This window comes from Prunus persica, chromosome G1, assembly GCF_000346465.2.
Source record: "Prunus persica cultivar Lovell chromosome G1, Prunus_persica_NCBIv2, whole genome shotgun sequence".
NCBI lineage: Eukaryota > Viridiplantae > Streptophyta > Magnoliopsida > Rosales > Rosaceae > Prunus > Prunus persica.
In genome coordinates, this window is record NC_034009.1 from 38,602,057 (window position 1) to 38,628,074 (window position 26,018).

At 37.1% G+C, this 26,018-nt stretch overlaps 6 protein-coding genes across 8 annotated transcripts; 1 reads left to right on the top strand and 5 right to left on the bottom strand.

Moving 5' to 3' along the window:
* Positions 4,276 to 5,483, bottom strand: LOC18793796 (flowering-promoting factor 1). Its single transcript, XM_020554659.1, has one exon. It carries the CDS (start codon positions 5,117 to 5,119, stop codon positions 4,550 to 4,552), a length of 570 nt encoding a protein of 189 aa, XP_020410248.1. The 5' UTR covers positions 5,120 to 5,483; the 3' UTR covers positions 4,276 to 4,549.
* Positions 10,069 to 11,226, bottom strand: LOC18792311 (fasciclin-like arabinogalactan protein 14). Its single transcript, XM_007221792.2, has one exon. It carries the CDS (start codon positions 11,156 to 11,158, stop codon positions 10,301 to 10,303), a length of 858 nt encoding a protein of 285 aa, XP_007221854.1. The 5' UTR covers positions 11,159 to 11,226; the 3' UTR covers positions 10,069 to 10,300.
* LOC18788380 (fasciclin-like arabinogalactan protein 14) lies at positions 13,040 to 14,272 on the bottom strand. Its single transcript, XM_007224665.2, has one exon. The coding sequence runs from the start codon at positions 14,199 to 14,201 to the stop codon at positions 13,395 to 13,397; it is 807 nt and encodes a 268-aa protein (XP_007224727.1). The 5' UTR covers positions 14,202 to 14,272; the 3' UTR covers positions 13,040 to 13,394.
* LOC18791132 (sodium/potassium/calcium exchanger 1) lies at positions 16,876 to 20,714 on the bottom strand. Its single transcript, XM_007224742.2, has 4 exons — positions 20,097 to 20,714; positions 18,589 to 18,685; positions 17,900 to 17,959; positions 16,876 to 17,279 (listed from the first exon to the last, which is right to left on the bottom strand). The coding sequence occupies exons 1-4, from the start codon at positions 20,567 to 20,569 to the stop codon at positions 17,199 to 17,201; spliced, it is 711 nt and encodes a 236-aa protein (XP_007224804.2). The 5' UTR covers positions 20,570 to 20,714; the 3' UTR covers positions 16,876 to 17,198.
* LOC18791209 (probable plastid-lipid-associated protein 8, chloroplastic) lies at positions 23,146 to 25,011 on the top strand. Its single transcript, XM_007223679.2, has 4 exons — positions 23,146 to 23,435; positions 23,697 to 23,820; positions 24,198 to 24,377; positions 24,700 to 25,011. The coding sequence occupies exons 1-4, from the start codon at positions 23,196 to 23,198 to the stop codon at positions 24,897 to 24,899; spliced, it is 744 nt and encodes a 247-aa protein (XP_007223741.1). The 5' UTR covers positions 23,146 to 23,195; the 3' UTR covers positions 24,900 to 25,011.
* On the bottom strand, positions 25,138 to 26,013 carry LOC18790159 (protein FAM32A). 3 transcript variants are annotated; one of them, XM_020569210.1, is made up of 2 exons: positions 25,866 to 26,013; positions 25,138 to 25,500 (listed from the first exon to the last, which is right to left on the bottom strand). In XM_020569210.1, exons 1-2 carry the CDS (start codon positions 25,936 to 25,938, stop codon positions 25,265 to 25,267), a joined length of 309 nt encoding a protein of 102 aa, XP_020424799.1. In that variant the 5' UTR covers positions 25,939 to 26,013; the 3' UTR covers positions 25,138 to 25,264. The 3 variants fall into 3 exon arrangements, with proteins under 3 accessions (XP_020424799.1, XP_020424796.1, XP_007226896.1); XM_020569207.1 differs by having other exon boundaries at positions 25,138 to 25,499; positions 25,796 to 26,013; XM_007226834.2 differs by having other exon boundaries at positions 25,138 to 25,508; positions 25,796 to 26,013.

Sequence of the window (26,018 nt, forward strand, 5' to 3'; positions counted from 1 at the left end):
ATATCAACTTAGAATTTGAATTAATGTGAAGCAAAAAAGGAATTAAAGAGTTCAAATACAAGTCAACTGCATATGGTTAAGTATATTCGTCACCAAGATAATACTGCCTAGCCATTGAAGGGGAGGTTGAATTTTGGAGAGGAGGGGGGAATGGTTGATAAACATTTCGTCTATGTATTGGTAGCCACCTAATTTATTTTTATTTATTTATAATTTCTAGAGTGTTTCAGTGTATACAGGACACAAAATCAACTTAGAGATAAAGAGTTTAAATACAACTAAACACAAAGTTAAAAAGAAAAATGTTGGTTTAGAATTCTAAGTGATTTACGAAAGAATCAACTAAGTAGGTACATACGAGTTGAACCGAAAATTTAGGCATATAATTACCAAACTAAGTTTAACTTTTACGCAGACTATTTATAAAAAAGTACAACCCTAAATAAAATAGGAAATAAATCCAAATTACAATAGAAAATAAATATAAATTATAATCGGAAATAAATTTTAATTATAATAGGACTAGATAAATTAATAAGTAACTAAAATCCTAACATCGTAAGAAACTCAAATTCTAACTAAGTAAGGACTCGTCAACACATCATACATAGGACATAGGAGAAAGAAAGACCTCGATGATCTAGGGTTAACTTATATATAAAGTTCAAAGCCAAGGGATACCCTATTATTATTCTCCAATTTCATGTTGTTGAAAGATCATAAAAATCAATCAAGCATGTCGACGGAGACGCATCTTTTTCGTAGCACAGTACTTATTACTATGGAAAGTCGAGAAACAGCAGTACCCGAAACTACTGTAATCCAAATCAGTATGGACGACGGGTTTCCGATCCGCTTGAAGCTCTTCAACCGTGTCAGAGGAAGCTCCGGCGATCCAGACCTCCTAACCGAAAGAGGAGTTACGGTCCCTCTCTCTCGTCTCAAGCTATCAGCCGAAGGCAACAGCAGGAGAATCCGGCGTCGGTATAGAAAGGTTCTGGCCGCCAACCTTATCAGGATGGGTGTCCCAGAAGATGAACACCGGGGTATTATTTGGAAAATATTTCAAGGCCGTTGATGATGTGGCCATCCACGGAAGCAGCCGGGAGGGGTTGCCTACAGTTACTATCCTCATGGTCATGGAGGAGGTGACTTTGAATAACTATAATAATAAGAATATACCCCCATCGTTAGGTTTTCGAACAAGTGTTGAGGAACCATTATATTACAAGCTGCTTGGATTATTCTATCGTCCTAAATTTCCTTTTCATAAACCTCGTTCTGAGGGTGTGGACGGTTTGGACAGAGTGATGGTTAGGCTGGAAGAAGAGGTTAGATGTAGGGCATGTCTAATTTGTGGCGAGGCCCTTGATTCTCCTCCTCCTCTTGGAGAAGAAGAAGAAGATCATCGTCAACATCAACAAGAAGAAGGGGTGCCCAAGAAGATTAGTATGATTTCTCGCTTGCCTTGCTCACATCTTTTTCATCAAGATTGCATTGTGCGGCGGTGGCTGCATAGTAGGGGGAGGAGTCGCGGCGGCGGTTGTCCCGTGTGCCAATTGACAATGCTCGTTAAGGGCACAAAGGACATGCTCGCGAAATTTCAAACACCCTCGAGATCGTGGGGGTTGCCGCTCACGATATTTACCGGCGGCTTAATAACTGCCGGTTCGCTTCTTTGCAAATTATTGAAGCATCGATCATCAAAAGGGAATTAAATTTGGTGTCTTGTAGTAGGTATTTTGAAGGTTTAATAATTCATAGTTTCCTGGAGTCAGTCTTTGAATTTACAAATTAATCGAATTGTTAATTTTAATAAATTAAATTAGCCTTACAATTACGGAATTACTTGTTATAGTGCTCATGATTCTTTTCTTAATTACTTGTTATGGTGCTCATGCTCATGCTCTGTTAGATAGTTAGGGGCTAACAATTGGGTTTTACAATTTTGTTTTATTGCTTTTTTTAGGAGTGTATAATATATTTGATCTCAACACCAAGTTAATAACGGATTATAAACTATCCAATACACATGTTACATGTGGAAATATTGTTTAACATATAGGTTATAAAAATAAAATATTTTCACATATCGTTTGTATATTGGATAGTACACCAGTCACGTGGTGTATCCAAAACCGGTGCTTTCGTTTCATTCTGTGGTTCTTATACTTGTTGGCTTTGCTGGTGACACTATAATTTTAAAATCATGTTTAGAGATCTCTAATTTAAATTCTGATATTATAAATAAAAAATAAATTAAGATGTGGAGTTGATCTGAAACTCAAAAACTGAGATTTGGGTTAGCCCAAAATAGTCCCACGACCAATGTATTTTGGCCTCCAAAACTTCACCAAGCCCAATTCCAGGCGGATTGGAATTTAGCCCGAGTTTCCAGTCGGACCGCAACAGACATATACAATAGAATCGTTGCACTTGGGGGTCCCTTACCCCTCCTTCCTACCGCCTCAAAACTTCTACTGTCAGCCTTAGCACGTGACACAACAATGAACTTAAATGTGAAGAAAATTTGGAAATAAGAGTTTCAATACAACTAAAAGAAAAATACGTGTTTTGATTTTGGATAGGAAAGAATCAAAACACGTATTCAAAAGGGCAACAAGAAAAATACTGCACTGCAATAGGGTCAAAATTTGGACCAAAAAAAGAAAAATACTTGTACTGAATTCAATTCCAGCTCGTCAGCACATTGATGCAAGCATGTGTTCGCTGACTTGGTTCGAGCAGCAAGAACATCCTTTGGGCTGTATTTTTATTCTCTTTTTTCTTTTCTTTATAAAAACATTTTAAAAAATATATAAAAATAACCAACATCCAGCAATATATATATATATATCCTCACACTTTCGTCAACATCAGAAAGGAAAAAAAAGTTAATCATCATCATTCATCAATCTCTTTGCCTCTTTTGTTCAATCCTTTGACAATTTTGTTTTTCTTTCAAATTCAGGAATTTCAACACCAAAATATGAAAATTCTAATTCCTAAATTCATAAAGACCAATCAAAATTTGTGATTGCCATTGTTGATGATGAATTTTAGTTATAAAAAAATTGTTTGATGACCTTAAGTAATGAAAAATGATTATTTTTAGTATTTGGATTAGATTATGTGAGGGTCCCATTTTAAGTTTCACACAAGGCCTTCAAAACTTCAAGACCGACAATTGTTGGTGATGATGGCAACATGGGGTGGGTGTGGTGGTGACAATGGTGGTTGAATGGTAGTGATGTGAATGAGTATGGTGTGGGTGACGATGGTGGTAGAAGTTGTGGTGGTGATGGCTACTGCAAAAGAAAAATGAAAGAAGAGAGGAGGGAGAAGAGGGGTAATCACCCTTTTTAAGTTCAGTTCAGTAGTGTGAATGCTGGCACAATGTCATTTCTTTGTTTTCTACTCGTACGCTTTTCACGGTCTCTAAAAGAGTGGTGTGTGGTCACTCTGCTACATTAAATTCGTTTCCTTGGATTTAAAGGGCTGTGCCACGTGCGAACACACTCCATCTGTGAAAAGCTCAAGTGAAATCCACAATCCCATTTCGACACTTGGCATGTGCCACCTGGCCCTGTGATCTAGTGTCTCCATCTCCTTCACGTGAAACCCCTCACATTTTGAAGATTTTGATCTTCCTCCCCCTCATGCTCATGTTGGGGACCTCAATGTTGCTGTACAAGAATCATCTCCAATCAATAAAAAGTACTCTTGTTTTATGATTTTGGATAAATTGGTTCTCTTTCCCTTCACATGATTTGGATATTGGATAATGTTTTGTCCCTCTACTTCTTAATCTTACTCCCCCCAAATTTTGATAAGAGAAAAACATTTTATCCATAAATTCCAAAAAAAAAAGGCAAATATATATCCATTGTGGAATTCTAATGTGAAAATTATAAGCAAATTCTAAGGAAAATTTTAGTTGTCGTGACGATATCTTTCTCTTAGTAGAAGATCGGGAAAGATTTCTCTTGAAAAATACAGCTTTTATTCTAGAGAACAGTTAATTAAATAGTTCTAGTTTAACTTAATTAATTAGTCAGGTTTTATTTATATAACTCTTTCCTTCTTTTTCAGAGAATCATAGCAGTAACTATCAAATCATGGGCATGTCGTTGGTATATATAGCCGTGAGCTGTGCTTAGTGATTGTAATTACCAAACTGCCACTGTCTCTTTCGCAGTAGCAACGCACCTATCTATGCTCTCCAAATAACACACACAGCACAAAATGTAAATTAAAAAAAATATAGTCGACCCATTTGCTCCAAATCACAAGAACTTCTTATTAGATGATCACAAAGCCAATATTTTACAAAGCAATCCAATATATATAATATATATATATATATCCCCAAATAACACAAACAACATGTAGATGTACTCTTTATTACAAGCAAATAAAATTAAACCCAAAACATATCAAACACTGAACCAACTAAGGATGACATAAAGAAGGAAATTAAACGTAACAAATGAGACTCACACAACTTTAGGATACCAACTGATCATGTGTCACTCGCATATAGCTACACCTACATGTCTCGGACATGGAAGATGTTGGGGTTTTTAATGACAATATCGTACATGTAAACGGAGTTGAACTTGGAGAAGTCTCTGGGGAGAGAGATTAGGTCAATGGAAGATCGCTTGTGGAATTGGAAGAGGTCGGGGTCGCCTCCATAGTACCTCTCCCACCCTAACCCGGTCAATATTTGCTCGAGCGTCGAGTAGGACGACACCACCTGTCCACTTGGCAAGTGCACCAAGGCCTTCTTCCTAGAAGATGTCTCAGCCTGTGGATTTTCCACCAGACGAATCACCCCGTTCTTGAAAACCCAAACCCCAGACATTGTGTTTCTTCTTTCTTTGGTAGTAGCTAGTGCTTTGGTTTTTTTGGGTGGAGGGTAAATTGATGCAAATGCTGTTTGTTTGGAGATGAGAGAGAGGATAAGGAAATGAATTGAATTGTGTTGTGTTGTGGCAAAAGAGGAGGGGGGGAAGGGGTATTTATATGTGTCAAAGGGACAAATAAAAACAAGGGGGAAATACTCTTTGAGTGGGAGGGAGAAACTGAAAAGGATGGTGGATTGTGGTGTGGGCATGTTTGGCTTTGGAAGAGAATCTAGATTAAGTGGGACCCAATGGGATTAAAATTATGAGGGTGCTGCATGGATGATGCCCCTAGGGTTTGATTTAGGGCACAATTCAGCACCATCCACACACATCCAATTCCGTGGGGTTGGGGTTTGGAGGAATCTTTGTGTAGCTTCAACATTGCAAGCTAAGCTAAATGTAGCTTTTTCGAGTGTGCTTTTTATTTTTTATTTATTTAAATTTTTTTATGGGGAATCTTTTATATTGCTAGGTTTGGGGCAATGCATGCCACTATTCATTCATTAAGAAAAGATTCAAAAAAGAAGAAAGTCAAATGATGGAAAGAAACCCACTTAGATCACGAGATGTCCACGTGAAGGGAGTGGGAGTGATTGAGGCATATTTTGATTTTCTTGTGTGGATCTTGGGATGTTGGTGGGTTTGGCGACTGAAAGCAGATGTTTGGGTTTCTTTCTGTTGGAGACACGTACTCCTTTGCTACTTGTGATTTTTTGCAACCTTAAAAAAGCCTTGCTTTGCTCACGCTGTCTTGTCAAATCAGGTTTGGATTTTGTTTGTGATTTTCGAGCCTAGATTTATGAGAAGGAAAATTAGTTAGAGTCTAGACTAATGAAAAAGACAAGTTAATTAGTAATGTGATTAGTACATATATGATATATTATACGATTTAGTTAAATATGAATATGTGAGGATCTGTGGATTTTTATTTGAACTTCAAATTTTATGAATCACAAGCTTCCAAAATCATATATACTTGTTTTCAAATTTTTATTCTAAAAGTGTTGCCGTTCACACTCGGTATTTGCTTTTATATTATTGATTAGTAGAATATTTACTTTTACATTTAAGGTTAACTAGCAAATGACTTTAAATATTCGATTCGTAGACCTTACGTCTCTTTTGCGTCTCTTTTATCAAAAATTTAAAATTAAAAAGAAAAGTATTCATCCACTACTTATCGCTGTATATATATATGTACTTGGAAGTTGTTGATATTGCTTGATCTAAAAAGCAAATTAAAAGAAAAGGATAGTAAGTCTGCCAATAAAATATGGAATTTTTCCTTAAAAAGAAAAGCCGTGTGCCATAAATAACATCCCCTTAGTATCTAAAAGCAGCAAATTTCAACCAACAAAATGCTTGAAATGATTAAGATAAGACAGTCAATTATTATTGTAAATAATAATTTTCATAATTGTGATTTCTGAACACCACTCAAATAAAATTATATATGTCACACTCAATTCAAACATATAATTGAGCCCTAATGTACAATAATTTGTCACCAAAAGGACCACTTGACTAAGTCTCAATTATCATTGTCAAAAACTTCATGCTTTCCACAGTTTCTCACACTCGGAATTTTATAATGCTTCAAAAAAAATGCCATGTTGCCCACATGTCATCACATGGGCTACAATGGTCCTGTAGCCAGATCGAGGGGCTAGGACCTTTGAGTAGCCGTCTTGTCAAATCCATGATTAGGGTTTTACGTTAGGATATTTTGGAGTTTAAACTACCTGCCACGTAGAAGAGACCTGTGGAAAACTAAGACACCACAAAAACTTGATGTTCTTCATTTTGAAATTAACATGACAAATGAAGAACCATGCGACAAGATATCAATTTCAGTACAAATGTTGGTTTGTGATCTCATTAATGGTGCACTTTGTTTGATCTGTTTCTTACTGTGTGCAAATTGCAAAAAGGAAAGTTTGGTTACGATTAGTCAATCTTTGAGTTTTCTTGTGGGTCAGGAAATTCTGTTCTCTTTTTTATTTTTTATTTTTTATAAATCATTTTATCATCGTTGATGTTGTATGAAGGATCAAAACTTCTCGTGTTAGGGGTTTAATTAATCCGTCAAACTTGATCAATCATGTATGAGTAACTCTAATAATACTTCAATATATCCTTAATCGTTTGTATATGTTCAACTCTGTCATGAGAATGTCATGAGTTTAAATCTCATGAACGACAATTGTTGAATAAAAAGGAATAACAGTTTATTAGAAACATATTATTCTTTGTTATATTATTACTTCAAGACTATCAATTGTTAAAAAGAATAGTGGTCCTCAACTTTTGAGTTTGAAAGTTGATTCCCATGCTCCCCATTGCGCATGTAGAGCATTGCATATGCAGGTTTTTGTATGCCTTTAGGCATCCAAGCCCTCGAGCACCATATCATCTTTGCTTCTGTATGTTCCTCTTTTCACATGCCCAAGGTCCTAACGATATAGACCTCTCCAATCCTATCCCCATTCACTTTGGAAAATCCTAAATGGTACCCAATTCCTTCAATTTTAGTCCTTTCTATTTTTGTTGCACTTCCTACTCTAGAAATTTCTTTGTAATTATATATATATATATATTTCATTTTATTGGGTGGAAAAATTGGGCTAACAGCTCAGAAATTGCTACACCACAAAGTTCTTCCCCATGTCAAGTGGATTGCATGCCTGGCATTAGGGTCTACAGCACAACTTGAAGATATTATTATAGTATGAGTCTATTATGAGGTGTTGCCCTCGAGGTTTTCAATCCTCTCTTTCTCAATATCGCTTGTATCAAAAGATTCAACTCCGATCCGAGTACCGAACAAGTTGCTTTGTATCTCAGTGACTCTTAAGGCATGTAGACATCAAGTAACTTTAATGAAATTTAAAGCTCCGAATTAATTTAGAGTTCTATATTTGGAGGATATATATAATGTGAAGTGATTCAAAACCAGAAAAGAGAATCCCTTCCTTATTACGTGCAGCATATCACTATATGATGATGAAATAAAGATGCGAAATGATCATTCTTTCGATCGATAGTTAAGTGATTCAAGACCAGAAAAGAGAATCCCCTCCCTTCCTTACGTGCATATTAATATGATGATGAAATAAAGATGCGAAATGATCATTCTTAATATGTCATATCAATGAGGTGTTTGGATCTTGGAGGACAGCTCTAGCTCTACATGATTTTCGATTTTCATATTCTTTTTGTTATATATTCTTCGAATTTTTCATACGAATTTCCACATTCTTTTTTTTCTTTTCTTTTTTTCCCTCCCTTTTTCTCTGTCTACAAAAGTTTTTTGGTGGGGGTGAGCCGTAGATTCCATTACACACCACAAACTTTAAGAAACATGCTTAGCTTTATATATGTATATATTTATCGTTTAAAATTAGAAGTGAGAAGAATCAAGGGAAAGGTAGCCTCCACTAGAATGTGCTAAGCTCATTACTATCTTTTATATACTCTGATAAAATAAAATGAAGAACTTCAGGAATTAACACTTGAAAAACACGGATTGATTGTGATAGCCGAAACTTCTAGATTTAGCCAAAGTTTTCATTTTACATTGGCAACGAGCATCAGACCTATATTCATCGTCATCCAAACTACTATAGAATAAAGGTGAAGCATACAGCTTGCGTTTTGGACATGGTTAGTTTAATTTATTTATTATTATTATTATTTTTTTTAAAAAAAATACTGGAGGAAGGGGAATCAAACCTAAGACCTAGAATGCATGGTAAATGATCTTAACTACTTGAGCTACACACTCTTTGTTTAAACCCATTAACTTAATTACTGTAAATTCGATGCATTTCTGTCGTACTTGGATATAATTTAATATCCATATACCATAATTTTATGATTCATCCTTTCTTTGAGAGATTTAAATTTTGAACCCCACAATACCGTAATATAATTTAATTCATAAAATAGAACAATATTTCAATGAAGTAGTAGTACTTACGGATTCTACTTAGGGGTTTTTTTTTTTTTTTTTTTTTAATAATAATATTTATTTATTTAAATTTTATTCGACAATAGTGGCAGCATTTATACTCATAACGTATTTTATGTGCCATAAAGCAAGTTCCTAGAGCTAATGTGCTCTCTGGTAGGCATAAGTTTAAATGGTAATATAATATACATATAGAGATAATCTAGCTGAAAGGAATATTAGAAAAGTTATTAGGAGGATAATCTAGTTTGGTAACTTCAAACAAAACTAGTCTTGTTTTAGAAATCCGATGCTAATTCCCATCAAAAAGAGCAAATAGACTGCAATGAGAATAAGATTAGTTAGACGCGCATAAAATCCTTGTAAGTAATAGATTTTATAATTCAGACATCTCTTTTAAAGGATTTTGAAAATTCCATTTATAATAATATGTGAGAAACCGTATACGACACACATTAAATGAATATGAACGAAAACTATCCATAGTGGATGGGAGACCCTACTCAACCCAAGTTCAGAGGATGCTTAGGGTTCCATGCTTAATTCCAAATACAAACCACTCATTTTAATCTTTTGTTTAATTACAAACTCACGCTATGTGACTCAACTTAACACGATAACAAAATGAAATGTATATTGCAAAGAAATGTATTACAGCACTTCTTGAAGAAAGTTGAGGTTCCACCCCAAAACCAATTGGCAATGGGAGGAGTAGTCCAACTCCTTATAAGTCCTTACTAGGTTTCTCAACTTTCCAATGTGGGACTTTTTACCTTCACATTCTCACACTTCTAGAGCTGTCGAATAGAGGAAGAAGGGAAGAGAGGTTTGCAAGCAATGTGCCACAATAATTTTGCGATAAACTCATACCATGAAGAAGGGAAAATATATTGCTAGCATTTTTCATTGATTTCAGTAACCTGATTACCTACAGTGATAGTTGTGCGTGAACACCGCAATTAATGTAGCATTAAACAAGCTTAACAAACGAATATATAACTAATCCTTTAACTAATTCTAATTAGTTTCGAACTAGGAAAAATGAGTTGTGTTCAATTTCTCTCTCCCTCTCATGCTTTGCAATTAAATATTGGCGCATGGAGAGAGTTTGGTGTTGTACTAGTTTTAGGGCTTTCAAATTCTTTCTATTTGTAACTAATTAGATGATAGAGTAATGCACTCAATATATACGAGACAAGATATGAATATGAATTCAATGAGATAAAATCAGCACCGTAGGGGTTTACAACTTACACCAATTTAAGGAACAAGGGCCTTCTTTATCTCAACATTTTATGAGAAACAAATTTAAAAATACATAGGTCTTTTTTTTTTCCCCAGTTTTTTTGAACCCATTCTCATAATTTCCTCTGATGAGCTGTGAATCTGTGATCAATACTTCATCATCAGATCTAGTTAATTAAGCAGCCAAAAGCGAAACCAGCCCCATGATCACCACCCCGGCACCAACGGCCATGATCTCACGAGTGCGTGAAGCTGCAGAGGGCGCAGGTGCCGAAGGCGTGGGCGCTGTACTATCTGAAGCTGAGTCAGCAGATACTGGCGGCGAGGATTTGTCATTTCCTTTGCCCTTACCTTTGTGCTTTGACGGAGCTGGAGCCTCGTCTGACGAGCTTGGAGCTTCGTCATCAGAGTCGTCCTTCTTGGACTTCGAGGGGCTTGGGGCCTTGGCAGACTTGGGTGAGCTGGCAGGGCCCGAGGAGGACGACTCCATGTCAGGAACATTAATAATGGACCCCACCTGAAGCACTGAAATGTTGTAGGGCTGGGAAACAACCGACTTAACAAAGTTTACACTGTTGCCATTCCCGCCCTTGGCTGCAGACTCGAAGGAAATTTGTCCGTTGTTCACCGAAACCTTGATGAAGCCTTGCTCCCGCCTTGCCTGACCTGTCGACTGGAACAAAGTTGTGAGAGTGGCGGACTTGTTTGATTTGAAGATCTTCTTGAGCTTGTCCTGATCGTAGTAGTCCAACACCACGTGGACGCTCAGGATCTTCTTGGCCATATCGGAAGACTCCCCGGAGAGGCCTCCCGCACCGCCATTGTCCACTGCGAGGATGGTGATGGTGCTGCGTCTGTTGATCTCGTCGGCGAGCTTAGTCTGGGAGAGGAGGTTGTTGAAGTTGGAGAAGTCGGATTGCTTCTCGAGGAGCTTGGTGATGTTGAAGGCAGAGACAGAGGAGGGTGACGAGAAGAATGCAAGGAAGACGGCAAGGAAGAAGAAGAAGAGGAGGGAAGAGGCTCTATGTTCCATCTTTGTTAGCTGCCACTTCTTGCTTTGCTTTCTTTCTTGCTTTCTTGTTTGCTGCTTTGAGTTGTCAAAGCTTGGTTTTTGTGTTGAGGGAGTTTGTGGGATTTAAATAGGGCACAAATTGTGAGCTATAATTAGACATGCATGCACAAAATAGGATGTTAGGGGTTCTAAAGGTTGGGAGTGATTTTCTCCCAATTGGGATTAGTTCTAGTCGACGCACTCCTTAAAAATTGCTAACCATGCGTTAGTTACTCTCTCTAGAAGCAAATTAACCCAAATTTAGAAAACTAAAGTTTCTACTCAACACATTCTAATCACTTAATCTTTTATTTCGCGGGTTGTTGTTCTAGTGGTAAAGAATATTTACTCTACACTCATGATCATAATTTGAGTCGTATATCTTCTATATTGGCCTCTAAAGTTCATTAATTTTATTTCGCTCAAACTTAAGAAATAAATAAATGTAAAGGGCCAACCATTGCTGATGTGATCTATGTGTTATTTTTATTTTTTTTGGTTTCTTTCACTTTAAATAATGTATTAATGAAAGTTGCCATTGAAGATTTCATTACAGTAACGATAGATTGGATGATTTTTTTGGTTTTAGTTAACCATATTATTCAACAAGTATCATTCTAATTTTTGCGTTTTGTAAATATTTATCTGATTAATGTAATTAAATGAGATGAAATTAGTTGTTTTTCCGATTACAATGGCTGTTCTGTTGGGTGGTTTGGTTACAGCCAATATTTTCCTTTTTTTGGACTTCTAGATGCAGTGAAAATTTAGGTAAATACACCCAGTTTAATAGATAATTAAATTAAAAATTATATTATTCTTTAAAATTACTATAATAAAAAATTTGATAAAGAAAAACAAGATTAACCTCCAATTATTTACAATCAAATATGCAGGGAGATGGCCACCCATAATTTCATCCTTTTTAGGGAAAAAAAATATTGAATATTATTTTTGTTGTGTTTTAAGGTGTGTTGAGCAATGATATATTTCAAAATTTATAAGCTAAATGACCTGAGTAAGGCCATCTCCAATGGAGAGGGCCAAATGTCAAATTTTGGCAATATGGTCTGGATGGAGCCCCCAACGCATGTATAGGGCCATGCAAAATATCAATTCAGTCAATTATTTTGGGTGGAATAGCAGTCCACGTTTTGCCTAGACTGAAATTTGGTAGAGCCCACTCACACGACCCACTACCCCATGTGTAAAGTGATTTTTTTGACCTATTAGAGTTAAAACTATTTTAAAACAATTTAATAAGGCTACGGATTCAAAATTTGAGTTTGGAGGATTGGGGAAAAAATATTTGAATCCGGACAATACATGAATAATTGTATTTTGAAGGATGAAAATTTAGATTTAGCCCTTTTAGCATTGGAGATGGCCTAGTGTAATGGGGTGTCATGGTCAAATCCTTGGGTGTATATTTAGAAGCCCTTGTTACACATTTACAAATAAACTAGCCCATGAAACCAGTTTCATGGACCGTCCATTTACCTTTTTGAAGAAGCCCAATGAGAGCCACTTGTAATCTTTCAATCTCAACAAGACAAACCCACTCTTTTTCATTACCAATTTTACTTTGTCAATTCTCATCTCCCATTTTTCCCTCTCTCTCTCTCTCTCTCTCTCTCTCTCTCTCTCTCCATTGGCTCTCTTTCCCACAACCTTGTCCCATACTCGAGGAATGTATAACATAATTTCTTGTAAGTCTTTTTTTTGGATTGATGGAGTTTGGGGTTTCGTACTTGGGATCTTTTTTAATATTGGGAAGAGAAGTACCACTAAACTAAGAGCTAGTTGGTTCGTATAAATCATTCTTAATTTGACTATTTGATATTGAAATGTAACATACTTGTATACCTCATAGAGACCCATTCACGTAGAATGGCTTGTTGTCCGTAAATATTTGGACACTATCGAATTTAGTCGTCCAATTTCATCATTATTAAGTTTACCAAACATGGTTTATGTTAATATTATAATTATAATTAGATAGATCATATATATTTAATAGCTTGTGAAAATGCACTTAAAGGGTAATCTCTAATGATTCCAAAACAATGGTTGTCAGAAGAATGTATATGTTTTTACATACATTTCCCCACAAAAACCATTAAGTTTGTATTGTACCCTTCAAGATTTGATCTTTTCTGTTCCTAATACATTCATATCTCCTCTTTTGAAAAAAACCCCAAAAAAAAAAAAAAAAAACTTAAGCAACCAAAAGTGAGGCCAAGCCGATCATCACACCGGCACCAACGGCCATATCAACGCGAGAAGCAGCAGATGGGGCAGGGGCAGGGGCAGTGCTTGATCCTGCCTCGTCAGGCACTGGTGGTGACGACGATGTCGTCTCATCGGACGATGTAGGTGCCTTGGACTTGGACGACTTGGGCGAGGCGCTTGGGGCCTCGTCATCGGACGATGAAGAAGGAGCCTTGGATGGGGAAGGAGATGACTTGGGAGAGCCAGCAGGGCTTGAGGCAGCAATGTCAGGGATGTCAATCAGCTCAGAGACTTGAAGAACAGAAATATTGAACGGCTGAGAAACAACGGATTTAACAAGCTTGGCGTTGAGCTTGCTGCCTTTGGCGGCGGACCCGAAAGCGAGCTCGCCTTCGTTGACAATGCCGGCGTTGATAAAGCCCTGCTGGTTCTGAGCTTGGCCGGAGGACTGGAACATGGTGGTGAGGGTGGTGGCCTTGCTGGACTTGGCCAGCTTGGTCAGCTTCTGCTCATCATAATAGTCCAGGATCACGTGGGCGCTCAGGATCTTCTTGACCACGTCTTGGGATTTGCCAGCGAGGCTGGAGATGGCGCCGTTGCCGACGGCCAAGACGGTGATGGTGCTGCGGCTGTTAATCTGTTCGCCAAGTTTGGTCTCCTTGAGGTAGGTGTTGAAGTTGCTGAACTCCGACTGCTTCTCCAGTAGCTTTGTGATGTCGAAGGCCGAGGCCGAAGAGGAGAAGACAATGAAGAGGAGGGCAAGGCAGAGGATGGTAGAGGCTTTGTTCTCCATCTTTTTATTCTTCTTGCTTTGCCTTATTTATTCCTGCTTTGAAAGAAATGGTTGCTTATTGTTTTCTTTCAAAGCCTGATTTGTGCAGAGGGCGGTTTGGGGGATTTATACAGAGATTGATTGCTATAATTAGAGAAACAAAATTGGATGTTGGAGCCTGAAGGTTAGGAGTGAATTTCTCTCTGCCCTACACAAAAAAAGGCCAAGAGATTTGACCAGGTTTTTTTTTCTTTCTCATAATAAGAACAGAAAAACACAACTGAAAGCCTGTTAGATTATAATAACCAATGTATATTTGACACAAAAAGATAGTAATATAGGGTTATGGAAAATATTTGTTTAATTCCTCTCGAACATAGATTATTGTATGGTACTAGAATACGCTCACGTAATATACAACTTCACATATTAGTGATGAGTTTAGGGTTTACAAACGGTTTTATATTTGTTAGAATTCAGTTTTAGGAAAACAGTGGACACTTGCAGGATGACAGTTAATGACAATTAAGTTAAATGATGTAAAAATGGGGTGTTGAAGCTAATAATCACCTTGCATGCCAGAGTCGATATGTCAATCAAAACTCCAAAATTGCTGCTTCTAAACATGGTAATTTCATCAACAGCCTTGCCTATAAAAATTACCAACACCCTTCTCAATTTTCACAACCAAAAAGAAAAAAAACTATGGCTTCTCTCAATGTCTCTTCCCTCCTTCTCCTCCTTGCTTCTCCAGTGCTTCTGGTCTTCATCAACTTGGTTACGGCAGCAGCCTTGGACGTCCCTAATAATCTCCCACAAAATTTGAAAGATTTGGGTGCCCTCGGGGACGAGGACACTAAATCCAAGATCATTAATCAGATCAACGGCCAAGCTGGAACATTGGCAAATGCACCAAAGAGTGATGCTACTGGTGCTCTAGCCAACATGCTCAATTCTGCTCCGGCGCCTCAAGGTAAAGATCAAATTACCAAAATCATGGATCAACTCAAAGGGCCAGCCCCACAGGCCGCAGATGCACTCAAGACTGGAGGGGAGGATACAATGCTATCCCAAATGTTCAAGTCTGCTCCGGGGCCTGGCGGCAGCGCTGTAGCTGGCGCCGCTGTGGATGTCTTTACAAGTATATTGAAGCGTGGTCCACCAGCCACTGATGGCAGCCAACAAAAGCCAGAGGCCCCTCCTACGGTTTCGGGTTCACCAACTCAGGTGGCTTCCGGCGTCCTCCTTGGTGTTGTTGCCATCTTCTCATCTTTTGTGGCATTGTAAGGAAAGCATGTAGCATAAGACATAGAGAGCAAAATGGAGAAGGGGGAAGAATTGGAGGCGCCAGTCTTCATGTCCCCAAAAACTAGGGATGGCGGAAATCCCCGTCGGGTCCCCAATCCTAATGGGGCGGGTACGGGATCCTCAATTTAAAAATATCCGATCGGAGACGAGGTGGTGATGGTATTGTTATTCCCATTTCCGAACCCGGCCGCATAAGTGATGTATTTGTTTTTAATTAATAAATATGTTAAATAATATAATATAACAATTAAAAAATTACCCTAACCTTTGTAAGATGATGAAACTTTGGAATGTTTATTATTATTATATGATTTTACTATAGGAACCTTCCCTTTAGGCTTCTTCGGACCTGAAAATTCCACCAAATACTTCCTTTTTATATGGTACAACACAATCGCAAATACACCAATAATATGGGTTGCTAACAAAGAATCCCCAATTGATTATCTGGGTGTTTTCATACTCGGCTATGATGGACATTCTGGTGTGTTAGATGGTAGTTATTTGGTCATCAAATGCATTATGCATATCTGCTTCTGCATTGAATGCCATCACAATTAAAAGTTATCCTAAGCTTTGTAGAATGGTGAAATTCTATTGAATTAAATTGAGATGATTTTGAATAGTTAAGTGAAATTTTATAATTCAATTAAATAGGTGAAATTTATGTGTTATAATATGAATATTTTTTTTTATAATTGTTTTTAAAACTGGGGATTCGGGCCGGGTTTGGAATACCAACCCCCGACAGGATAAGGATGGGAATTCTCTGAAAATGCAAGTCAGGGAAAGGAGTGGGTATGGGGAGCGGAGACGGGAATTATATTGCTATACCCAATCCCTAACCGGCTAGTTGCCATCCCTACCCAAAAACCCCCAAAGTGAATGGCAGAGATCAAAAACATGTTTTAACAATAGAAACGCAGTACATGATTTTATCAAATTTCTTTTTCATTATTCCTCTAATGATATTATTTGTTATCAATTTTTTTGAGAGGATGGAAAATTTCCTCTGGCTCCAAACAATTCTCTGTACTTCCCAAAAATTTATTTTCCTTTTTTATTTCTTTTACAAACTTAAAATGCATACATATAAGGGAAAAGTAGGAAAATAATCATTCAACTTCAATCTATTATCAAATCTAAACAAAGATCATTAACGGAAATTGATATTATAAACCTATGAGCAGACAAAATCTCGGGCATACTTACGAAATGGTGGCAGTCATGAAGAAACTTCTAACCACTCGAAGACGCAGAATAGATTTCCATTTCTGTCTGATATACAAGCATATAATAAACTCTAATTGGGATGTGATAGAAAATAATAATAATAATAAATAAAAACCTTTGCTTGGGTATAGAAAGCCTTAAGAATAATGCATAGTGGAGCGGAACTGGAAATCAAATCTGGAATCTGGAATATTATGCTGTTAAAGCAGTTCAACTGATTTCCTTCAAGCACTTACAAAAAGAGTAGGATCATCTGTAACCTACATTCACTTGTATGCGACGGCTAATCATTTAGGTCCTTCAAAAGTATCCAGATCAGTATCGGCCCAACTTTACAGTCATCGTTAGAACACAACCATATGCAAATCAGTAGTAAAAAACTCTACTGTCAAAACAGCCAATGAACTTTGGCTACCCCGAAAAAGACGGTTAGTTCTAATAACAAAAACTCCGCTGCCATGCTATGCACCACCTCCTTCATTTGATCTTCTCAATTATATTGCCAATGACTTCCTCCATGTTCAGATCCTTCATTGGTTTAAACGGTCGCTTCATGCCCTGCAACAGACATAAATGACAACTCAGAAAAAGTAATTAATTCTTAATAGGCTGATAACACGTAGTGTGGATCATTTCTTCACCATAATAAACCGTCTCATGGATCAGAATCTTAAGATCACCCTCCCTTCATAAATCTAAATGATCTAACCCAGCGTTCTTTTTTAAGATACGAGAGGACCAGAGTTTATCTGACATAACCTTGGCCTGATTCACCAAATATAATCAAAGCAAAGAGGTTCAACTGCAAGTATAATTTGTCTGACCAAGTAAAGGTGGGGCAAATATTCTTGTCAGCAGCTCAAATCTTTAGGGAACACCTTGAGTATGGCTCATTTGGGCCAAAGCAAGCTCAGATGCAAAAGGAAATATTCAACCCAAGATAAAACTTGACTAATTTATGTCAGCCCAAGCTTGAGGACTATAATGCCCAACCGGGGTCTAGCCTACCCCCTTACAGCTTCTTTTAGCATTTCTTTTAAACAAAAACTTACCTTTCCAGTGAAAAAAAAGAGTAAGCTCTTCGCTCGCCCATAGGATCATTCAAAATGTAAATAAAAAACTTGAGGTCGTCACAAATGCAACTTGTAAAAATATAATAATGCGGGTGTAAGAATTACCAAAAGACTGATGAATGTCTCACCACCTTCCTCCCGTATTTCAAAGCAGCCCCTTCTTGGCTATTTCCAGAAAGAAAATAAAGGAAAAAGTCAGATGATTATTTATGCTGATGATGCCTTGATCCATTAATTATTGATTGAAAACTACTGAAATACCAAACACTTTAGTCCTAGAGATTTATTTGCTATTTTCCTAGTGACAAAAGGTTTTGTATGATTCTAATCTGCGCCCTAATGCCTTGTACATTAGCTTCCAAATAGTTTGAATACTTATAACTTCTAAACTAAAACTTCTTTCCTATAGTTGAATAACAGGTCTACAAAGCAATTATGCATAAATACCAAATTCGGTATATCCCCTTATCTGGTTATTCAAGTGAAAGATTATCAAACTTAAGCCAATTTCTATTAGGGTCCATTTGAGAAGAGTAGTTTCACATTTAGGGATATAGTGAAACCCCTATAGTTGGACTATTAAAATGCAAACCTATATTTGAATTAGAGAAAAAGAAGAAACGTATGGATTTCAAATGATTCCTTGTATGCAGTCATTTCAAATACACTATGTCTAGTGCTTTACAGGTTTTCTACTAATTCAGTCTTATTGTAATATCCAAACGCTTTCTTTTAAATCATTTCATCTAAAACTCAAATTCATGGACAAAATTAATATCCTTCAACAAGTATACCTTATCAGGGTTTATGAGAACTGTGATACCAGGAACGCCTTTCTCTAAACCACCTTTGACCTGATTAGCTCTTGTCTTGAATGAATTGCATTGCTTGCTACAGAAAAGAAGCAAACACTAGTTAAAAAGAACAATAAGATGAAACTGCAAGTAGCAAAAACCAAATACTAACTGAAAAAGGCAAAAGCAAACCCAATATGGGCTATGCGGAAAAGGAAACGTACAATGGTTCCCTACTTTCAGAGAGGCTATTTTGCCAACTGGAGCATGTAAACATAGTCACTTGGAGTAAATATTGTTGTGCCTGATGGACACCTCAACAAAAACTGAGGACCAACTATCTACAAAATATTCCTCATACTCATTAAAACAGAAAAGGCAGCGGACTGCACAAGACACTCGCTAATGTGGGGTTTGGGAACGACATGACATACACAGCCATACCTCTGTTTCTGGAAGCAAAGGTCCATGAAATTGTATCCACCAATGAAACTACTCAAAAAATAAAAAATAAAAAAGAAGAAACATTCTAAGTTCTGATTCATAACTATATTTACTTATTTCACAAGCTGGTAGAATCAAAGGCTCTCTTAAAAGAATGAATTTTAGTTGGACCAACGAAGAAGTATTTACCACAGACGCAACAAATGTGCACTGTTTAATGGTCAAGAAGAATCTTGATTCCAAAACCAGTTCCTGCTTTCTAAATGCCAAGTTAAACATGAAGCAGAGAAGGGGCCAAACACCTCAGCTTTACATTTAAACCACAGACAGAACCCCTTAAATCATTGGCTTTTATCTAGGGGCCAAACACCTTAAATCATTATGTAAATAATGAAACCATGACATAGAAAATGAATAAAAATACCAAACAAAAATTGTTGTGAATCAAGTTTTTTAACTCCTATTTTTCTGTAGGTACCATGAGGCTCACATATCATTTTCCTTTTCTTCCATTCTTTCTCACACAGCCACATTCGTAAAGAGGAAAGAAAGAAAGACAAAGCGACAACCATTACCCAACCAAATTAAGCCAAAATCATTGTTCCTTCCTTTCTTCAAAAGAAGAAGGACAGAAAGAAAAAAAAAAGAGACCGAAACTGACTTAATTTTCGTTTCATCTTTCCTTGGTAACCAAACAGAAGAACAAGACAAATCAAACTACAAATTACCACTACGTAATACAGCGCTTACGATTCCAATTTCCTGATTGTCATAAGTTTTCTGAGGAAATAGCTATAACTTATAATAAAACCCCCAAAAATAAAAGCATACTCAAGAAACCCTAGTGTTCTGATAAATTGAAAAAGAAAGAAAATAGCAAAATCTCAAAGCGAAAACCATGGTATGAACAAAAAATGAATAAGTAAATAGATTTTTTTAAAATAAATAAAACAAGAAGCGTAATAAGAAATTAAATTTTCTTGCATATTCCGAAAATTTCTCAGTAACCAAAAAAGGCAAAACGAAGAAGAGGAAACGAATACAGAGGGATAAAATTGCCTCACCAGTGCTCAATCACAATGGTCTTCTTGTTTGACCCCTCACCATCATTCTCCTCAGCTTCGTCTCCTTCGACCTCATCTTTCTCGCCCTCAGTCTCAGCCCCCTCCGTTTCCTCACCATCATTCTCCTCAGCTTCGTCTCCTTCGACCTCCTCTTTCTCGCCCTCGGCCTCAGCCCCCTCCTCGCTCTCTTCGGCCTTCTCCTTCTCTTCCTCCACATCTTCCCCTTCCGCTTCCGCTTCGTCTTTCTCTTCCTCTTCCGCCTTCTCTTTCTTCGGCTCCTTCTTCTTCTGAGCTCCCTTGGCCTTCTTCCGCGCCGGAAACTCGGGACGTGACTCAACCGGGTTTGCACTCGAAGCTTCCCGAGTCAAGCTCCGAGTCACTCGCCTAGTGGAGCTGTGAGTCACCACCGTGGTCGTCACCGTGGTCACCTCGGCCGGCTCCTCTTTCTGATTCTTGCGTTTCCTCGGCGCCATTGTCACAAAATCCACAAACCCTAACAGACTAGCAGAGCTCGGAGAGAGAGAGAGAGAGAGAGAGAGAGAGAGAGAGTTGCGTTTAGCTTCTCTCACAAGCAAAGGCAACGAAACGGAAAACTGACTCGCTCCGGCTGAGTGTGGTGTGGTTTTTGTACCTGACAGATGGCTCGCAGATAATTTTTCATTTTCCCGCGCTTTCGCTGATCGCGTATTTGAACAGACGGCTACGATTTGCTCATAGGGTAGTGAATGACTGCAGGCCGTCGATGGATGAGCGAGTACGGTGTAGCAGTGATCTGTGACTCCTGATGGGAAATGAAAAGGCTTTTTGGGTGTCGAACCACGTCCACACAATTTCTCTCTCTTATGCGGACACGCTCATCAAGACATAAAATAGTTTTTTTATTTCTTTCAGATTGATGTATATATATCAATATAAAAAATATATTTTTTATTGTTTTTTTATTTATAATTCTTTTGTAAGAAGTAGTTGGAGTTTTAAAAATTTATATCTTAAATCCAACTTTATACTCTCTTGTGTAATTAAGAAAAAAAGGTTCTCATCTTACTAAATGACAAAAGGATGAATTTCATGCTTTTCTAAAATTAATTGAGAGGATTGATTTGGTGTCATTTGCTAATTTAGCTTTTGAGTACTACTAGTGACGTCATCTTTGTTTACCAAGTTTCGCGTGTTTGATTGATTCAAATTTGAGTTTATTTTATGTGTTATTATATATTTGGAGATTTTTTTTTTATATTAAAGATTGGTTACATACTTCTAATATAGGTTGTTAGATCGTATTCATTAATCTCTTAAATACAATTCAACGACCGAAATTAAAAATATTAAAAAAATTGCAATCAATATCCATAAGATAAGTTTAGATCTGAGGAGAGAGAAATGACTCCTAGTAGCTCCCTATAATTTAATGCTGATATATTTAATGAGTATTTCAAATATTTAATTATTATTTATTATTTATTATATTTTTTTAATAGAGATTGACCAATTAAAAAAGAGTTATAGCATTTATGACTCCCTAACTAGGGAGCATGATTGGAGTTTAAATTTTATAAAGAGCTCCTAAAATAACTTTTATATGTTTTTAGCTAAAATTTAACTAAAAAATAGAGAGCATGATTGTGGATGCTCTTACTATTCACATGAATAGTACTTGCCTTGTTAATTTTTTTGTAGTTTTCCACCTATTGCCATGGCAAACTAAGGGCAATCACTATTCACATGAGATATGCAGAGATGAATTTGTATAGAGTTTTGGTGTGTGAAGTGAAGAATATGGCTAGGTATTTAGAAATAAATAAAAAATTCTGAATTTTTTTGTATAAAAATTTCGTTGCTAACGTCATCACAGCTCTTAAGCAACAGCTCAGGTTATTCTTGCTTTCAAGTACTGACTTGGTGGAGCCCACGCCTTGCCTGGGCTGTTTTGTACAGTTGGAGTGCATTTCTTGGCCTAGGGAGCCTATTGCCCAGACTAAGGCCTCCCAGTGGAAATGCTCTTAGAGTTTATGTTGGTTTTGTTATTCGAGACCATAGGGATATGCTAAGGTTGTAGGTTTATTTTCTTTAGGTTTGAAGTTTTAATTTAGTGAAGTAAATGGTTTGAAGTATGAGTTGTATGGTAGTAGGAATGTAGGCATCCTTGTTGTAATTATATTCATGGCTTAAAAACACAAAAAAGCAAGAAGAATCACTATTTAGTAGTTTGATGTGCTTGAGAGCTTAGTATGTAGAGAGAGACTTTCATGCAACGAGAATAACACTTTTTGCTATTCTGGTCAATAGTGCAATGACATGCATGATAACTTTTTCACGTGTCATTGCATTATTGGCAAAAAATAGCAAAATAGTGCTATCTTCATTACAATAAAGTTTTTTTGCTAGTATGTAACTAGGAAGAGGAGCCAAACAGAGCCAAAAAGCGTTCTAATAGCATTCACAATGGACTCCTTAAACTACCTCCTAAAATAAGGAAACTTCTAGGAGCTCATAAATATGAAGAGAGATGAAGGACTCATAGTGGTTCCCTGTAGTTTAATACTATTTTATTTTATGAGTATTTTAAACCTTAATTAATGTTAATGATTTATATATATATTTTTTTTATAGAACTTGGCCAATTAAAAAAGAGTTATAGTATTTATGACTTCTTAAACTAGAGAGTATGATTGGAGTTAAAATTTTATAGAGAGCTCCTAAAATAAATTCTAATATTTTTAATTAAATTTTAACTAAAAAATAAAGAGCATGATTACAGATGCTCTAAAATTAAGGGTAGTAATTTTCCACTTACACTCTATTTTATTTTTATAATAATTTTTACTATAACAAGAAAGAAAATGTAGAACAAAAGAGGAGTGGTAAAAGCTCGGAACGCTTCGACCAAAACAAAAACAGAAAAAAGCTCGGAACGCTGACCAATTAGATAAGGCAAAGAAATAAAGTTTTCATACGTGGCGTCATCTACACCAATAGCCTAAACCAAAGCGGTCCCGCCTTTGATTTGCATTGCCTACGTGGCACCACTTCACCTGTAATCAGATAACTGCAATCGCTTAGCAGATTTTCACAATCTGGTCGAAGCCCCGCCTTTCCTCCATGGCTGCTGCATTAACCTCTTCATTAGCTTTGTCACCCTCCACATTCAGAGGAGGCCCTGAGCCCTCGAAACCCCAATTCCTCAATTTTTGCTCAAAACCCACAAATTTGGCTTTTGCCATTTTACCTTACACTCGTTGTCGTCGGCACAAAACGTTGAGGATATTGGCCTCTGTTTCAGTCTCCAACCCCCAAGTGCTGACCGGTCCCGAAGAGCTCTCTGCGTCTATTCTTTCCAAGGTATGGCTTTTATCAATCCCATGTTTTAGTTTTTTGGTTTTTCAATTCTGGGTTCGTGATTTGTTGTACAGTAGCTGAGAAAATGTGATTTTTTTATCCATATTAGTTTCACTGTTGCCTTGTTGGAAAATTAATAGGCTTATGTTAATGGATTTAGTACTGTATGAAGTATCGTATGTGCAGTTTGATTTGTGGTTTATGCCAAGTCTTTTTATTTATTTTATATTTGACTCATGAAATATGACTTATGATCTGAATCAGGTGACACATTCTGATAGAGGAGTTTTGCTGAAAAAGGAAGAACAAGAAGAGGTAGCTGAAGTGGCTGAGAAATTGCAGAGCTTTTGCGTTAGTGAACCAGTGAAATGCCCTCTTATTTTCGGAGGTAAATCCCATTAAGGTGTGGACTTTGTTTCTGGAGATGCATATTACAGCTTAACTTTTGGGCTGAAATATCTTCTTTTCTGGCATTGTGGCCAAAACTCAAAACTCTCAGTTCAAAATTAGTCTCGACTTCAAAGTTAAAAGAAGTTAAAAGTTGAAGAACAAGCATCCATATGACATATGATTTTCAACTTTATCCAGGTGTTGAAAACAACAATGACAATTACCACAACTGCCTTGGCATTTGTTTTTGAAAATTAGCATGAGCAACTGTTTGGCTCTGTGTAACGTATTTGATAATCTGCTCATTACTATTACATGGTATGCATTTCTTTGTTGTTGTTGGTCATATGATGATTTAATCTAGTGCTTTCACAGATTGGGATGTGGTGTACTGTTCAGTGCCGACATCACCCGGGGGTGGCTACAGAAGTACGTTAGGCCGCCTTGTTTTTAAAACGAAGGAGATGATTCAAGTTATTGAAGCTCCTGACATTGTCAAAAACAAAGTCTCCTTCTCTGCTTTTGGGTTCTTGGATGGAGAAGTCTCTTTAACAGGTAGGCTGCTAAGGCTAAGATAATACCGATGTTTATTTTTTTCCTGATTATACGCTTTGCTTTGTAGTTTGAACTTTAAACACCATTCTCATTTTCTGGTCTGGTCAGTGATGGTTGTGTTAGCAACAAAGCTCCTTTTATTGAACATTGTATGAAATCCAATCTGTTGTTGTAAGCTTCTGTTATTCTTTACCTCACATACCTACCTTTGACAACAACAAAATCACATTATCAAGTTTCATATGCTAATCTTTTCATAAGCTTGTTCCCTTTTCTACTTGATTGAGTGTTCTCAACTTCTCATCTCTGCACGCACGAGCAGGAAAGTTGAAGGCTTTAGACGATAAATGGATCCAAGTTATATTTGAGCCACCAGAACTGAAGGTTGGTGCATTGGAGTTCCGATACGGCGGTGAAAGCGAGGTTAAACTCCAGATCACATACATAGATGACAAGGTCAGGTTGGGGAAGGGCTCTAAAGGTTCACTATTTGTTTTCCAAAGACGTGGTAATTCCACTTGAAATGGTTATTGTGAGACAAGAACCGTTTTCCATGAAAAATGTAACGCTTAATGCTGCAAACAAATGTGTGATATCTCAATGCTATTATTGTACATCTGAAGCTACTTTGATACGACTGAACATGTTAGATCAACGGAAAGTTGGGCCTTAGATTTCGAAAGCTACAATCAACATGATCGCGAACACACTAAAACATGAAAATTTGCTTGATCTAAAACAAGTGAGAAGTGTTGCAGCAGACAAAGGAAAAGTAGACAATCTTCTCTATAAAAAATGTAGTAACACAAAAAGGTTTCTTGAGGTCCAAACAATCAAAATGCAATTCCAAAATTCCAAATTGACAAAAAAGAAGAAAGGGAATGTTGTTAGCCAGGGCCTACTTTGGGAATGTCATGATGCTCACTAAGATTTGCCAGATAGTGGTTAAATTCCTGAACCCGATCGCGATGTGATTTTTTGGCCATCTTGGCAAGCTTTTTCAGTTGAATCCTCTCTGTCTGTTGGAGGTACCGCCTCTCCGCGGGTGTCAGATGATCATCATAAGCCCCAGCCTGTCCTCTGCCACCGTCATTCTCAGTATCATCCATCACTGCTTCTCCACCTATCACCCTCCAAAACAAAAAATTGATTTCTCCATTAGCGAAACAAAAATCACAACCTCCAAACAAAAAAGATCAAAACTTTACCACAAAATTGGAAAAGGGTTCATTCATATTTGTAAATTTTAATCACCACCTACCAATCCCGTCTTCCACGGGACCATAAATTCAAAAAAAACACCCAAATAAATAAATATAAATAAAAATTTCAAGAATATAATATCAGATTACATGCAATGCAACGCAGAAAATAAGAATTTGAGTAGAATTAGAAAAGGAGGGAAGGGCATCAACTACCCTTGTGAGGCTTGAGACAATTGGTGATAATAATTGCTGCGTTTCTTCTTATTTTTCTTTGAAACCCCACCTCCTTTCACGGCCAAGGGTTTTCCTTTCAGCTTCAGCTTCCCAACAACAACTACGTTATCGAAAGCAGACATCTTTACTGGAAGAGATTACGCGAGAGAATGAGAATTGATCGTCGAACCCTTCAATTCTGTGATTATGGCAAATATATAAT

Coding starts and splice junctions, on each gene's coding strand:
- LOC18791209 (XM_007223679.2), top strand. CDS start 23,196: ATGGCTGCTGCATTAACCTCTTCATTAGCTTTGTCACCCTCCACATTC. Junction 23,821..24,197: donor ATGCCCTCTTATTTTCGGAG/GTAAATCCCATT, acceptor GTGCTTTCACAG/ATTGGGATGTGGTGTACTGT. Junction 24,378..24,699: donor TGGAGAAGTCTCTTTAACAG/GTAGGCTGCTAA, acceptor ACGCACGAGCAG/GAAAGTTGAAGGCTTTAGAC.
- LOC18792311 (XM_007221792.2), bottom strand. CDS start 11,158: ATGGAACATAGAGCCTCTTCCCTCCTCTTCTTCTTCTTCCTTGCCGTC.
- LOC18790159 (XM_007226834.2), bottom strand. CDS start 25,938: ATGTCTGCTTTCGATAACGTAGTTGTTGTTGGGAAGCTGAAGCTGAAA. Junction 25,509..25,795: donor TTGTCTCAAGCCTCACAAGG/GTAGTTGATGCC, acceptor TTTGTTTTGGAG/GGTGATAGGTGGAGAAGCAG.
- LOC18788380 (XM_007224665.2), bottom strand. CDS start 14,201: ATGGAGAACAAAGCCTCTACCATCCTCTGCCTTGCCCTCCTCTTCATT.
- LOC18791132 (XM_007224742.2), bottom strand. CDS start 20,569: ATGGCGCCGAGGAAACGCAAGAATCAGAAAGAGGAGCCGGCCGAGGTG. Junction 18,686..20,096: donor ACCATTGTGATTGAGCACTG/GTGAGGCAATTT, acceptor TCTTTTCTGTAG/CAAGCAATGCAATTCATTCA. Junction 17,280..17,899: donor AGACATTCATCAGTCTTTTG/GTAATTCTTACA, acceptor TGTCTGTTGCAG/GGCATGAAGCGACCGTTTAA.
- LOC18793796 (XM_020554659.1), bottom strand. CDS start 5,119: ATGCCCACACCACAATCCACCATCCTTTTCAGTTTCTCCCTCCCACTC.